The following is a 17371-nucleotide window of genomic DNA, read 5'->3' as shown; positions in this document are numbered from 1 at the left end:
CCCAGCTTGACAAAGCCTTGGCTGGGATGATTTAGTTTGGATTGGTCCTGCTTTTAGCATGGGGTTGGATTTAACGACCTCCTAAGGTCTCTTCCACGTCTATGATTCTATGAAATGGAAAGGGTGGGGGCAGAGAGCCAAGGAACACAAAAGGGAGGGACATAGAGAGAAGGGATGCAATACTGAGAATGGCCACTAGGGGCAGCTGCAGCACCAAAGGAGAGACCAGAAGGGCTGGGGCGCTTTCACCCTGTCAACCTATGGAACTCCTTGCCAGAGGATGCTGAGAAGACCAGGACTTTAACAGGGTTCAAAAAAGAACTAGATAAATTCATGGAGGTTACATCCATCAAAACTTATTAGCCAGAATGAGTAGGAAAGGTGTCCCTGGCCTCTGTTTGTCAGGGACTGGAAATAGATGACAGGAAAGGGATCACTTGGTGATTACCTGTTTCTGTTCACTCCCTCTGGGGCATCTGGCATTGGCCACTATTGGAAGAATGGATACTGGTCTAGATGGACCTTTGGTCTGATGAGTATGGCCATTCTTATGTTCATCTTGCCTGCCTCCAGTCTGAATAAGTAGCCCCCCCTTTCCCAAACCTGGAGCCTTCCCCCTCCTGTGGAGAGCCTGCAGGCCATGGGGGCAGGCACTAGAAGAGGGGACAGCCCCTGGAGTCTTGCCCTCCCCCGACAGGCTGCAGGGGGATCACTGAGGGGGCAGCCCCTAGACCCTTGGCCTGTAGGGCGTGGGAGGGGAAGGCTCTGAAGGAGGAGGCAGCCTCAGAGCCTGTCTCCCTGCCCCAGACAGCTTTCAGGCTGTGGAGAGGCTGCTGGAAGGTGGCAGCCCCCAGAGCCTCACCCCCTCCCACAGCCTGCAGGAAGGCTGCTGGGGACTTCGGGTGGTCCCTGGATGCTTGCTTCCCATAGACAGCCTGCAGGGGTAACTGGAGGTGGGGGTAGCTGGAGGTGGGGGCAGCTTCTAGAGCCTCACCTCCCCCAGCCTTTGTGTGGGGTGGGAGGGAACAACATGGCAGGCCAGGGGCAGCCTCAGGAACCTTAGCCCTCAACAATCTGCCATCTGCCGGCGGAGGTGGAGGCTGGGAGCAGCCCCCAGAACCTGACCCCTCCAAATAGGCTATGAGGGGGGAGAGAAGGGCTCTGCCAGCTGTCTGGGTGGGGGGCCGGGCTCAAGAGCTTTGTCCCACCCAGGCTGCAATCGGAAGCTCCTGGAGGAGACAGCAGCTCTGGAGCCTGGTCTCCCAAGACAGCCTGCAGGGGGAGGAAACTGGAGTTGCCTGCTGACAAGGAATCACTGCCCCAGGCCCTTGGGAGGAATCACCACTGGAGTAGCACCTCCCTCATCACCATTGACAGCCCCAGAAAGCCCATCCCACCTCCCAGCCCCCTCACCTCAACCCTGTACCTCCCATCTGTCTTGACTTCTGTGCTCCCTCTCCCTGCCCTGAGGCCCCCCCACCCACCTGCCCTGAGTCCCCCTTCTCCTGCCTTAATCCCCACCCACACCTCCCAACCCTCTGCCCCTAGCCACCCAGCCCCTACCCTCCTCACCATCCAACTCTCACTCCAGCCTTCCTTTTCCTTAATTGCACTTTTAAAAAATTATTGAAATAAAGCATGTATATTTTTCACTTTTTTAAATTACTTCAGTTAAAGCTCAAGTAATGCCAGGTACATCTGCTAGTTTGTTAAATTAAACTTGTGGTTACCTCTGCTAAAATTGATTTAAGGGGAATTCTGTCTTACTTCCAGTCTTTTGAAAAAGAAAATAAATCCTCACTCAAAAGCCTTTACAAATAATTTGGGGTGATTAACAACCTGGAGTCAACTTGCCAAAACTCAAAGTTCTCATTATTCAGTGAGGATTTTAAGGCTACGTCTACACTGGCCCCTTTTCCGGAAGGGGCATGTAAATTTCAGCAGTCGTCGTAGGGAAATCCGCGGGGGATTTAAATATCCCCCGCGGCATTTAAATAAAAATGTCCGCCGCTTTTTTCCGGCTTTTAAAAAAGCCGGAAAAGAGCGTCTGGACTGGCCCCGATCCTCCGGAAAAAGTGCCCTTTTCCGGAGGGTCTTATTCCTACTTCGAATCCCCCGCGGATTTCCCTACGACGACTGGTGAAATTTACATGCCCCTTCCGGAAAAGGGGCCAGTGTAGACGTAGCCTTAGTGCTTTATTTCAGAATAACATTGATTCATGACCAGCCAGTTCTTTTTCTAGCTTGAACAGTGTCAGAAAGATGATTGGAGGATTTTTTTAAAAATCAATTTTACTTTGCAAGTGTATAAGAAAATGTACGTATGAGCCTAGTAATTTCAGGTATTAGAGAGGTAGAATTTTGTATGTTTTGACTTTGCTAAAGATCTGCAATAGATGTGAGTGGTACAAGATACTGGGGGCATGTCTACACTAAGAAATTATTTCAAAATAACTATATTTGAAATAATAACTCCTGAAATAAAATCAAAATAGCGTTTCCCTGCTACAGGGGAGCCTTGACATTAGTCTAAGGTAGGCTCTGTTATTGTGGATGCGCTACCTCAACGTAGAGTCTCAGGCAGCACTGGGGAGTAATTACAGGTTGGACTTCCTTAGTCCATCACCCTCTAGACATGACCGGTCCCAGATGAGGGATTTTGATGGACAGGAGAAAGTGATTTCTAAGTATCCCCCTCTCCCACCTCCCGCCCGTCACTGCCCTCCCCCAGCCATGGCCTCACTGCCAAATAGGTTCCCTCTGCCACCGGAACCTCTGCACGCAGAGCTCCTGGCCCCATCGTGGCAGCCCCGCCACTTGCATTCACAGTCCCATTGCTGGACTCCTAGCCCTGTGGGGCAGCCCCTCTGCTGGGGTCCAGCTGCACCACTGGGCAACAGCTCCGCTTGGGCTTCAGCCTTGGTCGGCAGCCCCACTGCCTCCCGGCCTCACTGGGCTCTTTGCTGTGCCACGAGGCAACAGCTCCACTCCTGGGTTCCTGGCCCCATTGCCAAGTAGCCTCATGGTCAGGCTCCCAGCCCACAGGGCAGCCACACTGCCCTCTAGTCCCGCTGAGCAGCTGCTCTACTTGGTGGCAGCAGGGCTGCCAAGCTCTTGGTTGTGTTGCTGAGCTCCAGCCCCTCTGCCTCCTGCCCCCTGCAGTGTAGACACCAGGTGGCAGCAGACCTACTGCTGGGCTCCCAATTTGCTGCCAGGGGGCAGCCGCACTACTGGGTTCTAGCCCCCCTGCAGGGATCCCAGCCACTAGCCCTCTACTGGGAATCTCTGGTCCTGGGACATCTGTGGTCCTGCCAGACCAGGGATGTTGCCGGACCTGAGAGTCCCAGTTAAGAGAGATTCAGCCTGTACTTCAGGGGAGTAGTTATTTCAAAATAGCAGCAGCGGAGTACCACACTAACACTATTTCAAAATAAGCATTATTCCCCAAGGAAAGTAGGAGTACAGATTTCAAAATAACCAGCCTGTTATTTTGAAATAATGGGCTTGGTAGTGTGGATACTCCACTTATTATTTCAAAATAAGGGTATTATTTAAAAAATAACTCCCTAGTGTAGACCAGGGCTAAAAAACTAACTAAAAATTAGCATCTTTTGTATTAAAGCAATTTATAGTGAATAAAGTGATGGACTTTTCAAGTAAGACACCGGAGATCAGGATGAAAGGTGTTTATAAAATTGTGCCAGATTTGTGGCCTTATTCCTCGATATGATTACAGAGATAATGCACGAAGGCCATGAATGAATGGATCACCAAAGTCAGGTCTGCAGCTGAAAGGAGGGGGCATAATCTCCCATTTTGGCGTCGCACCTAAAACTTCCATTTTTTCAAAGCAAGCTAAATGAATAGCTACACAACAAAGATGATAAAAATTATATTGTGACACCACAAAAATAAACAACTTTAGCCTTAATGTAAATCTTTTCAATTGTTTAATAGACACAAGCCAGGTTTTAGTAGAATGGAATGGTGTCCTCACACAAAATTTCACCCCAGTTCAATTAAATTGTGGCAACACCACATCTGTCATTAAACTGGTGCAAGGTCTGCACTCAGATAAGTCCTTCTTTTGTGAAGCACAAAGGAAAACAAGACCCTTTAATGGTAATTTCTTGTTTAGTTTGATAAAATCCCACTGTGCATATTGGGCTAGATCGCACTTACCTTATTCACGTTTATCTTGACCTTTTAGTATAACGTCTATAATAGAATCTACAAACAGATGTGGGTGAGGATGATGAAAAGGAACATGATTTTTAAAGCAAGAGATTAGAGAGTGGTGATTCTGAAGAAAACCATTGACTCTCAAGAGCAGCCCTCAAGCCCTACAGCCCACAGTTCTGTAAATTACCAAAATTCTTCTCTCTCAGGTCTTCCATCTTCTTCAGTACAATTGTGTCTGCCCATCACAAAGGCACCAACCTGCATGTTATCTGTTTGATTCCCCTGACGGGCTGTTGTGTGTTCTTTTCATGCTGTGGCTCTTGATATTTGGTAAAAGGCCAATGATGCATTTTTTTTATGGGATCTAATCCAAAACCCATTAAATAAAAAGAATCCCATTAATTCAATAGGCTTTGGATCTGGCCCCAGCAACTCCTTTATGATCAAGGATACAAACTATGTTCCCTCTAAACTGCTGCAGCACAGCTTCACAGGTGATTAATCAGCCCCATCTAGTCAGTCAGTCAGCTCCCTGCTCAGAGCCCCAGCCTCTGACTGGATGGGGCTGATTAATCACCTGTGAAGTTGTGTGGCCCAGCTTAGAGGAAACACTGGATACAAGGACAAGTTAGCTTTCTGAGATATTTTAGCACAGACATGAAAAATAGAGTGGCCAAAATATTCAAAGCTTCTTTTTTTCTCCCAGCTTATTCTGGGGTTTACACATAAAAATAAGATTGAAGAGTTGATACCTATCTGAAGGGAAAGTGTTCAAGCCACATTACAGATTCCTGTGCTCTAGGAGCAAACAAACCAATGGCTTCTCTGCAGATCAGTATCAACAAATCCTGTCTCCCTCATGCACATGCTTTTTATTAATCCAGTTGCAAAATGACAGTCTACAGTTTGCGACACTGACTGTAAGTCTTTATAGATTTGTGGGCAAAAGTTGCTAACTGTTTGACCTTCAGTACTAGCAGACACAGCATGCTGTATACCCTGCTGATAAATTAACATTAATGTCAAGACCGGAACTTGGGTAGTAGTAGGCTATAAATTAGATCAACATTAGGAAGATGACTTGTATGATATAATTAAACAGACGGGGCCAATTTAATTGCTGGTGTGCATTAATATGTCTCCATGAGACATAAGTCAGCAAGGAATTTAGCCCACTATATCTACTTGCTTTCTTTATACCATGTTTAAGATGGTTGAGTTCTAGTCCGAATTCAAAATGGACTTCAAAGCCAGTTTAAATATAGGCCTGCAGTTTATCTGTGATTTAACCAGGATGCAGAAATGTATAAATTGCCATCTTCTTTGTAAATAGTCCCATTAAGAAATATACTTTTTTTAAAGTATACAATCTTTTGTTCAGAGCCATTACTATTGCTGAAGGCTGTCAGGCTGCCAAAAGATAGTACTTCTTTCTCATGGAGGTCCCTGTCACTCTTCTCAGTGGTTGACAGTGGAAGGCAGGGCGTCCATCTGTTTGGAAGTGTCATTATAATCCAAAGTGCATGACGGTGCTCCAACACTCTTGCCAAATCCCCTGCTGTATTTCATCACATATACTCTTGGTACAAACACTCTCGGTGATCTATGAGCATTCTGTCTGAACTGATGCCATAAGCAAGCCCTTGTTTAGTAAAACAGAACCTCCCAAAATACTGTTAACCATCTTGCTGCAGTTTTTCCTGCTCAGAACAAGTAGCATGAGGAAGGCATTTTCCTTTAGATAAGACTGGGAACATGCAAATGGTCTCCAAAACCAGTGCATATGGTGGGAAGGTGATGATTTATAGGCAGACCAGCCATTGAGGTAAACTATACTTGATCATTTCTGAACAGTTTTATCTCTTCTGTTCCTTCATACATTAGATCTACGTCTACACTGGCCCCTTTTCCGGAAGGGGCATGTAAATTTCAGCAGTCGTCGTAGGGAAATCCGCGGGGGATTTAAATATCCCCCGCGGCATTTAAATAAAAATGTCCGCCGCTTTTTTCCGGCTTTTAAAAAAGCCGGAAAAGAGCGTCTAGACTGGCCCCGATCCTCCAGAAAAAGTGCCCTTTTCCGGAGGCTCTTATTCCTACTTCGAAGTAGGAATAAGACCCTCCGGAAAAGGGCACTTTTTCTGGAGGATCGGGGCCAGTCTAGACGCTCTTTTCCGGCTTTTTTAAAAGCCGGAAAAAAGCGGCGGACATTTTTATTTAAATGCCGCGGGGGATATTTAAATCCCCCGCGGATTTCCCTACGACGACTGCTGAAATTTACATGCCCCTTCCGGAAAAGGGGCCAGTGTAGACGTAGCCTAGTTGTTTGTAATTGACATGTATTCACTTTTTAAATTGTGAAAATAAATTTAAAAAGTTATAAAAATCCCCAAAAGATAGTACATCTCAGTTAACATAATGGACTGGAATAAGAAAAACATATGTATCAAACATCTCAATGACACTTTTCTATTATAGTGTTGATCAATAAGAAATTTAAAATAGAAACTTTTAGAAAAATTATGGCATAAGGACCCTCCCCTCCAAAAAAAACCAATTTTTACGTTTCGAGAACTCCATCAAATAAGATTTCTGTAGCTAAATCAACAATTGGCTCAACTATAAATTCATCTTTTTCAGTGCAATCTTGGGAGTTTACAAATGGAAAAAAGATTAACCACACAGTAAATGGCATTACCAAGTGAAATTAAGGAAAACCACCTTTCTTTTTATTGTAAAGGGGTTGAAAGCAGTATTCCCTGTAAGCTGAGTTGCCTGGGCAGCCACCTAGGAGAGATTCAAATGCCGCCCTCCTGATTAGCAGAGTGGCCACAACCAGCAGCATGTGTCTCTACTGGTGGTGCACATCCACACATGCCTGGGATGTGCATAATAATATTTTTTCTGCACATGGATGGGAAAAAATAGAGGAAACATTGGTGCTGCTTTATACTCTGTGGAGCAAGGTGCCTCAGTGCTTACTCTGCAACACATGTTGCTGTCCTCCATAGTCTGTTTCTTGTGTTTTAATTTAGCAAACTGCCATGATAAGCATATGGGATAGATGTATGGAAAAATTATTTGCAGCCTTACCTGTGGAATCATGACCAACTCCTCCATAATATTTCTAGGATTAGGAAGTAATACCATTTCCGCTATTGAGACACCATTTTAGGACAGGCCTGTTACTTTTGCTGGGAGTACGATTAATGAAACAAATGAATACTGTAAGTTAGCTGTTCCCTTTGGAGTCACTGTACTGTCACTAGTTTCCCCATTTACTAGAAAAGCAAAGCAGCTCTTGATGACAGGAAATGGAAGACCAGGCTGTGTGCTTTCCTCCTGTTCTGCTCAACAGCCCCTTGCAATGCTGTGGTGTAAGTGTCTGTTCCGGCAGAGGCTCCTTTGGAAGGCTAGCTTTTCCACTGTTTCAATGTGAAGCCTCTTTGAAAGTGCTGATCTTCAGGGTAAAGACCTGGGAGGAGAGAAACTGTGCAGAATAAATTCTACAGTATCAGCAATTGAAGTAACAACTTGATTTCAGCTTCAGGAAAGGACAGCTGCAATACTGCTTCCTCCATGCTGCATAGGGGATTCAGTTTTGTACCTGACATTTGAATCAGATTGATATTTGGTGCTTATACATTTCACTTTTATCTTATGGATTTAAACTTTAGTAGGATCTTTAATATCACTGACTTTGGAGATTTTCCTCTTATACTATTCTCAAAACCTGATCCAAAGCGCATTGAAGTCAGCTGAGAGATTGCCACTGAATTCAGTGCACTTTGGACCAGACCTTCAGTCCTTAAATATTGTGTTTTCATTGGTGGAGCTTTCTAAAATATTTCAAATCTGGATCTGGGAATATCTGGGAAAGTAAAGAGTTTGTCACCAAAGTAATAACAAAATATAAAAAAGAAATTGAGCAATCATGTAATCTACATAAAATCCACTAAAAATATATGATTGGAATAAGAGATTCTGGAATTGTGGTTTAATAATAAATGATAGCACAACGGAGTCCATCTTTTCTTTGGTCCAAGCAATATAAAATAGGCCTTCCTTTGTTCAGACCTCTCTCATGTCCCATCTTGACTCGTGTAATCATCTCTATTAGTCTTCCTAAGTCCCTGCTCTGAATTAGGGAGTGCCAAATGCCAGGGCTAGATTACTAGTAGTGTCAAGCAGCAGAAAAATATCAAGAGAAGTAGATCACACTATCTGTCTGAGCCCCTTCTCTTCTTTTCCTTCCTCTTTTTGCAGATTATTCTAGTGTGGGAGAGAATGGAGACTAGTTGTATGATGGGGTTTTCTCCTACTATCTGGGTGAAGGAACGTCAATATTTAAAGATATGTCTGTGGTGCAATTAAATATCCACAACTGGCTCATGCTAGTTGACTTGGCTTATAGGATTTGGGCTAAGAGCAGTTTAATACTGGTGTAGACATTAGGGCTGGAGCCTGGACTCTGGGGCCCTGTGAGGTGAGAAGGTCCCACAGCTCTGACTGCAGCCGAAGCCGGAAAGTCTACACTGCAGTTAAACAACCCCTTAGCCCTAGCCTGAGTCATCTGGCATGGGCAAGCCCACAGGTGTCTAATTGCAATGTAGACATACCCCCCTAAGAGGGCAGTCCTGAATTTCACTCATGACAAACAGACATGATCCATGAGGAGTAGCAATTGAGTTCATAATATTTGTGGAATATTAAAATGTGGAATTCTATTGGAGAAGGACTAAAAATGGATCACATTAGATGGGCATAACCCAGATGGTAACACTTGTACCTTTCCTATTAAGTTGCAGCTGTGCTCTGAAAAACCTCATTTCTTACATGCAGCTTCTTGTTCAACGAAAGCTGAGGAACAATTCATATTTGATAATAGCCACACTGTTTTTTGACCTACAAAGAAGGGCAACAGTTGCTCAGCAAATATGTCACAAGACGATTGATAGCAGGGCTATTATTTGTCACTGTGTGGGAGACTTTTGTAGCTTGCTGCTTTGAAACAATGCAGTGCAGTCTGACTAAAATAATGTCTGCACTTTCTGAATGATGGGGCTGGTCTGAGCTGGCTCAGTTTTGAGCTGTTATTGCATACTATAGCTCATGGGGCCCTCATTTGTGGAGTTTCCTATAAATTCCTCACTTTGTGTGTATGTTTGATTCTCCCACAGAAGAAGCAAGATATTCAGGGCTCAAAATTAATGGATCTCAGGAGACGGATGGAAGCAAGGGCATCAGCAAATAAGACCTATATTTTCATACTAGCTGCCAATCACCTGGTCCTCTCCAGCTCTCAGACAGTGGGTGTCTGGTGAGCTATTTGTGTAGATTTTAAGGTCAGAAGTGACAATTAGATTATCTAGTCAGACCTCCTGTATAACACAGGCGATAGAACATCATCTACTTACTTTAGTTCTGAGCCCAATAACTTATATCACCTAGAATCTTCCCTTGCAGGGGTCTCTCCTACACTAGACTAAAATGGGTAAAATACTGCTTAACTTCTCAGTTGTTTGTGGTAAAGTGAGATGATGGTGTCAAGTGGCCACTTCTTGGACACACACCTTCTGTATCCTCCTCTATGATGTTCACACTATAGAATGATTCTGAAACTAAATATTGCCATAATCAATATTAAATCAGTATTAAAATAATTCTGCAATAAATGATATCTTCTTTTTTTTACTTTTGGTACTCTTAGGAAGAGTATATGTTGTGAGTCTTGCTCTGATTAAAAATATTAATCGAGACTTTGTGTTTTCCATTTAAATGCTTTTTGTGACTGAACTTGGTGGAAAGTGCCTTGAAAATGGAAATCCCATGGATCTGATCCAAACTCCATTAGAGTCATTAGAAAGGTTCTCACTGGACTTTAGTGGGTTAGGTCCTCAGAATAGGTCCATTGTGGTAGCAGCAGTGTAAAACTCCCTTCACTACTCCAACAATATATCCATGCCAACCTACAAACAATGCTTCTAGGCACAAAACTAATTTTTGGAGCCTGTAAAATCTGTACTGTCTTCTCACGCCCCCCAGATTTGGGCATATAGAAGTGTCAAGGGTAATTTCAGTTTGAATGTAGGGAAGAAAGAGTTTCTAATCCTTTTCTTTGTGAAGAAAACCCTGAAAAAGAAAGTCAAGTCCTAGATTTCAGAGTTACTGATTTTTCACAGAGCTTTTAAGACACTCATGGTCTCCTCTCCAAGGGTATGTCTACACTACCCCGCTAGTTCAAACTAGCGGGGTAATGTATGCATACCGAACGTGCAAATGAAGCCCAGGATTTGAATTTCCCAGGCTTTATTTGCATAAGCTGGCCGGCGCTATTTTTAAATGCCGGCTTGTTCGAACCCCGTGCCGCGCGGCTACACGCGGCACGGGCTAGATAGTTCGAACTAGCAAGCCATTCCGAACTATCTGTACGCCTCTTTCCACGAGGCATACAGATAGTTCGGAATGGCTTGCTAGTTCGAACTATCTAGCCCGTGCCGCGTGTAGCCGCGCGGCACGGGGTTCGAACAAGCCGGCATTTAAAAATGGCGCCGGCCGGCTTATGCAAATAAAGCCCGGGAAATTCAAATCCCAGGCTTCATTTGCACGTTCGGTATGCATACATTACCCCGCTAGTTCGAACTAGCGGGGTAGTGTAGACATACCCCTACTGTCTAAGGTGAAACAGGGTTACGGCTAATACTCATGAGACTGCTCAGAGAGCCCTCCAAGTAGCAAGAAGTAACAAGGGATAATTCTAGACCTTGGCTTGGTTGGAATATTGTCCCTTGACAAATGTTCTGTCTTTGGCACTATCCACAGACATTTTTTACCTATAATAATCTACTTGTCTTTGAGCAGGAAATTAGTGACCTGAATCCCCACTTTCTGCAGACTCAAATTTGGCAGTGCCCCCAAAGAATATCCCTTGCTAACCATCCCTCAAACCTTGCAGCCAGTTCTGTGCACAGTGGTAGGATTGCAGTGGATGGAGGTCTGTTACATTTTTGAGTGGAGATTTAAAAATTGTTTTCCATGCCCACTCAAAACTGCTAATGCTGACTTTGTCTAAGAAAGGTGACCTGTTATTTTAAATATTTATGAGTACTTAGAGGCCCCAAATCAGCTTCACGGCCCCATTGTGCCCTAGACACATAACGTGGCATAGGTCTAGGCATGAGGAACTTGAAACTCAAGAGGGGTGGAGGATTGAGTCTCCATGTTCATAAAATGGATAGCAAACTCTTAAGGGCAGAAGTTGTCTCTACTTCATTTGTACTGTATGTGGGACATGAGACTGCTCTCTCTGATTGAGGCCTGAGGATACTATTGTAATAATAAGATCAATGTAACCCTGTTGGGTTTTCCAACTATTGCACCAATAAGTATCAGTTGGGGTAGTGTCTTTCATGACTGTCCAACTCTTGGGGTACATCTAGACTATAAGCCACTTTCGAAAGAGATTGTCTAGACAGCCCCAAGTCTTTTGAAAAAGCGAGCTGCTTTTTCAAAAGGGCATTCTTCCTTGTAACAGCAGGTTTACCGCTGTCGAAAAACTTGCCATGGTCTTTCGATTTAATTTCAAAAGAATGTGACAGCAGTCTAGACGCAGGTGAAGTTTTTTTTAAAAAAGGCCACTTTTTTTGAAAAAACCCTGTAGTCTAGACATAGCCTCGGTTGGAAAGCTCAGAACTTCTTTCTTTCAGGACAGCACCCAGCTATTAGATGTTAAGAGTTCACAACTACTTCCAACCTCATGTTAATTTGAACAGACCTAGAGGGTTTATGCTTCATGGCTGATAACTACCTTGAGTATTCTGTTGTTAAGCCCTCATTTTAATCACACTCTCTTTGAAGTGAAGTCTTAAAAGGTCTTTGAAGCAGGATGCAGGTAATCAAGTCGTTGAGACAATGTCCTTTCTGGTTCAACCAGACTTCACTTCAAAGAGAATCCTCTGAACTGTCATTCATGCTTAAATTCGACACTTTACACTCAAATTTGAATAAAGACGCTAATTATCTTACCCATTACAAAAATAGCTTCCCCAATTCTCTAATATCATTAGCTCACAGACATTTACCTCTCCCCCGTCCCTCCCTCCATCCCCCTTCTATTCTGAAATTTGATTTGTCCTTTTCATATGTGTTCATTTTTTTTAATTGTATCCTTTGGTATATATGGTTGTGACAATTTTCTTCCACTATTTGATCTGAGCAAGTGGGTCTGGCCCACGAAAGCTCATCACCTATTAAACCATCTTGTTAGTCTTTAAAGTGCTACACAGTCCTGTTTTTTGTTTCAGGGAGACTGTTACTGTCTGCAAAATGTGCTGCCAGGCTCGCAGCAACACATCCAGGAGAAGCACCAGAGTGCCCAGGGGTGGCTCTGGCTCCTTGCTGCAGAGTGCTGTGGTGTCCTGAGTGAGGGCAACCAGAACACTGCTTGGGGCAGTGGAACCTCAGCAGCCCTGGAGCTGGCCGAGGAGCTGGGAGCCCGGTGGCCCAAGGGCAGGGGAGCCTGGCAGTTTGCTAAGAGATCCAGGGAAGCCCAGAGTCTGTCAGCAGAGAGGATGACCTCCCCTGGTCCGCAAACTCCCTCCTTCGGATCTGTCAGATCCCAAGGGTGCCAGATCAGGGAGGTCCAACCAGTACAACTTCAAAATCTAGATTCAAATACACAAGTTTAGGTCAAACAAGGTGGGGCCATCATGGTGTAGTAACATCAGAGAAGTTGTTATTGTGAAGGAGATGGAGGCTTGTTTCACTTTGTTTTAATATCTGCTAATGAAAACTATTAGGGCTGTCAATTTATCTGCATTAACACCTGCAATTAATGCAAACTAGGGTTAACCCATTAAAAATGAACATGTTAATAGCAGACATTAATGCTGCGCTGCCCCTTTGAAGTGCTGCTCTGGCACCTCAAAGGGACAGTGCAAGGTGGAGCCTGATGATCAGCTGAGGACTTCAGCTGACCCCGGGCTCCTGCGGTGCTGCCCCTGGGAAACGCTGCCTCTGCATTTCAAAGAGGCAGCTGCACTGAGCCTGGAATCAGCTGAGGACTCCAGCTGACCCCGGGCTTCCGCAGTGCTGCCCCTTTGAAATGCCGCTGCAGCATCACTTGATAGCCCTAACTCACTTGATAGCCCTAAAAGCTATACATAGTTTAATCCTTGGTATATCAATTCCCTCATTTATAAATTGGGGGATTACAGGTTTGTAAAGTGTCCTGACCTCCTCTGTTGGAAAATTTCATTGTGCTCTAATTATAAAATCTTCAGTTAAGGCTGCAGTGCTGGATTACTCATCTTTTCTTTGATAGCAGAGTGTTTTCATCATGAAGAAAATTCAATGGTAGGCAATTATATTGAAATAACTTTTATTTATAAAGTCAGAATGGATTCTTATATTGTGGAAAAATACTTGTTTGTTTACCCAGTCCCACAAAATATTACACATTATAATTTGTGACACAGTGCATCACAAACTTGAATATAATGGTTTATTGCCAGCTTCAGAGGACAATTTAAAGGCTTCATTCTTCACTAAGGTTTAATGGGGAGAGTTCAAGAACATCCCATCATACGTCCTATCATTGTAACCTATAATAAATGCCTATGCAAATCTTACAGTTTATTGTGAGTACGCAGAGAACAGTGAGTCTGTAAATTGTTTAGAGATCCAAATTACACATTTATTAAGTAAAATTTGAAAAAAATCCTTAGACTGAAACTTTCCTTTGTTTACTAGCACAATGCACTCCAGTTCTATGTAATTTTAATAAATTACCTGCACTTGTAGTCTAGCATCAACCTCATTTGACATTTACTGGAGCTCTCAGTTGCACTTCTGAGATGTGTCCTGTGTATGTACTGTATACAGCATGTAATTAACGAGATGAGCTTTCTTTCATCCGTTCAGTTAATCTCTGTTTTCTTTTTTTCCTTTGTGCTGCACGGCTGATAACTTCCTTAGGACCCTGCAGTGGGACACAGACCCCTCAGTGCTGCAGCTCCAGTCTGACTCTGAACTTGGGTATATGTCAGCTCTTTTGTTATTCATCTTATTATTTCTTTGCAAGAGTTATGTTGAAAATGCTTCCTGGCTGCACCGCTTTTTTGTGGGTTTTATTTAATATTATTATTGATTTCTTGAATCGAAAACATCATAATTTAAGCTTTCTTTTGTTAGCTTCATCAGTGATATTAAGCTGTGATAGAGGCATTTTAAAAATTAGGAAATAGAAAAAAAAAACAATAAAAAATTGACCTGCAGTTTCTGCTATCTGAAAACAATAACAAAAATAACCATTTAATTATGGATGAAATGTTGTTATAGTAGCATCTTAATGAAGATGTAATTAAGGTAGGTAATAATACTAATGTCTTGTTAATATTTGTTCATTCTGATTTTTCATACTGAATTACTTGCAAGATGCTCCCTCATCCCTGTCTTTACCATAGTTAGGGTTAAAGTTGATTCTCTTATCAGTAATAATCACTCCTTTTTTTCCTTTAGAAGCTAATCATGAGCAATTATTTTTGTGTTCTTAGCAAATAAAACTATCACTTTTACAGCCCAAGAGTCATTTTGTTTTCCCATGGAGTCTTTATCAGTTAAAATTTGTTTTAATTATAATTAGGCTGAAATTCTTGCTTTTTTAGACCTTGGGGCACTTTGCCACATGCTAGTGAAAGAGTTAACTGCTTTGAGTAACTGAAAATAACCACTACTGTTAGGTGGCTGTTATATAAGGATCACATTTATTTAGGCTATGTCTAAACTACAAGGAGTTCCATGAGGAGTAACGGTAGTTCGAATTAGAGATCCTAATTCGAACTACCTACTCCGTGTCGCGTGTAGCCATGGGCATGGAGTTTGGACTAAGGGGGATTTAAAAGTGGTGGCACCCAGTGTCATGATTATGAGGGTTAGCCAGCAGCCTGGGGATTAAGCGGTTAACTACACCTAGCCAGGTGGAGTGACCAATAAGAATGTAGGTGGGACTTTTCAAACTGGGACAAAGGAATTTGGGCCTTTTTCTTTTCTCCCTTTTGTCTCGCTGAGTGAGTTCTCTGCAGCTTCAGAGAGGGACAAGCATGAGTCTCTCTCTCTCCAAGACACCATTCTTCCTTTTCTGTAAGTAGGGTAAAGTTTAGGCAGTTTCGTTAGGTTTTATTGTTTAAGGATTGGGTATGGGATCTGAGATCTGGCACTGTTTAAAAGATGTTTTGGCTTTTCTTTGTAACTAAGTTCTAGGCCCATGGAGTTTCTCCATGAGTATATTTTGTTACCTCCCTATCTAGTCATTATGGTTGCAACAGGAATATTGTTGTAATAATAAAAGTTCTTTCTTTTCTTTTTATTAACCTGGCAGTGGTTAATTGTGTGCCTTGATTTTTATTTTAGGGGTAAGATTTCCCAAATGATCTTTCCCCTGATTTCTTTATCAACATTTGGGTGGTGGCAGCGGAAGTTTTATTCCCAAGATCTAGGTTTTTAAGATCTTGGGGGGAAGTTTTATACCAAAGCCTGGTAGATAAGGCTTTGGGGTACACTTGCTGGCCCCCACTTCTGCATTTATCATGCCAGAGTGGGGAAGGAGCCTGACATGGTGGCAGCATGGTGGTACAGAAAAGGAAGAATGGTGTCTTGGAGAGAGAGAGACTCATGCTTGTCCCTCTCTGAAGCTGCAGAGAACTCACTCAGCGAGACAAAAGGGAGAAAAGAAAAAGGCCCAAATTCCTTTGTCCCAGTTTGAAAAGTCCCACCTACATTCTTATTGGTCACTCCACCTGGCAAGGTGTAGTTAACCCCTTAATCCCCAGGCTGCTGGCTAACCCTCATAATCATGACACCTGGGAAGATGCAAATGAAGCCCGGGATATTTAAATCCTGGGCTTTATTTGCAACTTCGAATGCCTACATTAGCCTCCCTAGTTAGAACTAAGGGGCTAGTGTAGACATACCCTAATATAGTACTTTCCTTCTGAGTCTGCAAGCAGATGTTTCTAGAGTTTATGCTGCTATCTATAGTTTTCATATTGACACAGCATATTGAAATTAACAAGACTCTGGTGAATTTCAGAATCCGGTTGGTCCTAATGCAAATTATAAAGACCATGGCAATTTTACTTTGCTTGGTAGTTGGCAAAGCTATGAACAGCAGTCTAATCAGGCACTGGGGCTATTCATAGGGGAAGAAGAAAAAATATCAGAAGAGCATCAGTGTAGACAACATCCTTCCAATCTGCTACACAACAGACAGAAATGCATGGATAGGGTTCATCAATGTTACTCTTCCATGTCAGAACTGTTAGGCAGCTTTTGTCCTCCTTTTCATTGACCAATCGTGATGGGAGGCATGGCTTCCGATATACCACCTGTAGGATAATACAAAAAATTGAATTTTCAAAGGTACTCACATACAGAATCCTGACAGAAATCTTAGCATCCCTTCCCAGCAATGTGTGTTGGGAGCTGATCATTCCAAGAATCAAAGTCTTTCCAAGTTTCCCTTCTTTTAGAAGGGGAAAAAAAGGAGCAGGGACATATATAGCACATATAGGCTATGTCTACACTACAGAGTTTTCCTGGGATACTGAAGATATCCTGGAAAAACTCTGCTGCATCCAGGGAACGCATCCACTTTTTCAGATGAGTTTCCAAAAAAGCGGGAGAGTTCTTTCGGAAGCTCTGTATTCCTCATTTTATGAAGTATAAGGGTTCTTCCAAAAGAGGAGGTAGATGGCTCAAATGTCAGAAAAGCCTCTTCCGAAAAAAGAATCGGAAAAAGGTATGCAAATTGTGGTTTGCCATAAACACCATGACAGCCAGGGTCTTTCTGTCATGCATGCGCTGTCAGTGCAAAGAACGGAATGCTGGATGATTAGGAGAGTGAATTCACAGAAAGACATATAACACAGCACGTTTTCTATCCATTTCTCAACAACAGCCATTCTTCAGAAGAAGGACAGTTTTAGCAGGAGAAACAGAGTCTCCCCTGAGGGTGCAGAAAATTGAAAAAGTAAATGATACACAATAAATTCTGTAGATAGCATATAAATTGTTCATAAGGCTAAAAAGCCGGAGATAGATTTGTATGTCTTCTGGTTTCTGCAGATGTAGGGATAATATTTTGATGTAAGAGACTAGAGATGTAGCTGCTCAGTCCCTAGTGACATTCCATAAC

General features: G+C 43.1%; 1 protein-coding gene across 4 annotated transcripts in view; it reads left to right on the top strand.

Annotated features, from left to right (window-relative positions):
- DYNC1I1 (dynein cytoplasmic 1 intermediate chain 1) overlaps positions 1-17371 on the top strand; it is a 288063-nt gene that overhangs the window by 36024 nt on the left and 234668 nt on the right. For all 4 annotated transcript variants that reach the window (XM_006114494.3, XM_006114493.3, XM_075922334.1 and 1 more), the window contains one exon: positions 14155-14214. In XM_006114494.3, the coding sequence (XP_006114556.1) occupies positions 14155-14214 (60 nt within the window). The remainder of the gene's footprint in view (positions 1-14154; positions 14215-17371) is intronic.

This window comes from Pelodiscus sinensis, chromosome 2 (assembly GCF_049634645.1).
Source record: "Pelodiscus sinensis isolate JC-2024 chromosome 2, ASM4963464v1, whole genome shotgun sequence".
Lineage (NCBI taxonomy): Eukaryota > Metazoa > Chordata > Testudines > Trionychidae > Pelodiscus > Pelodiscus sinensis.
This window is presented reverse-complemented; position numbering and strand designations above follow the sequence as displayed.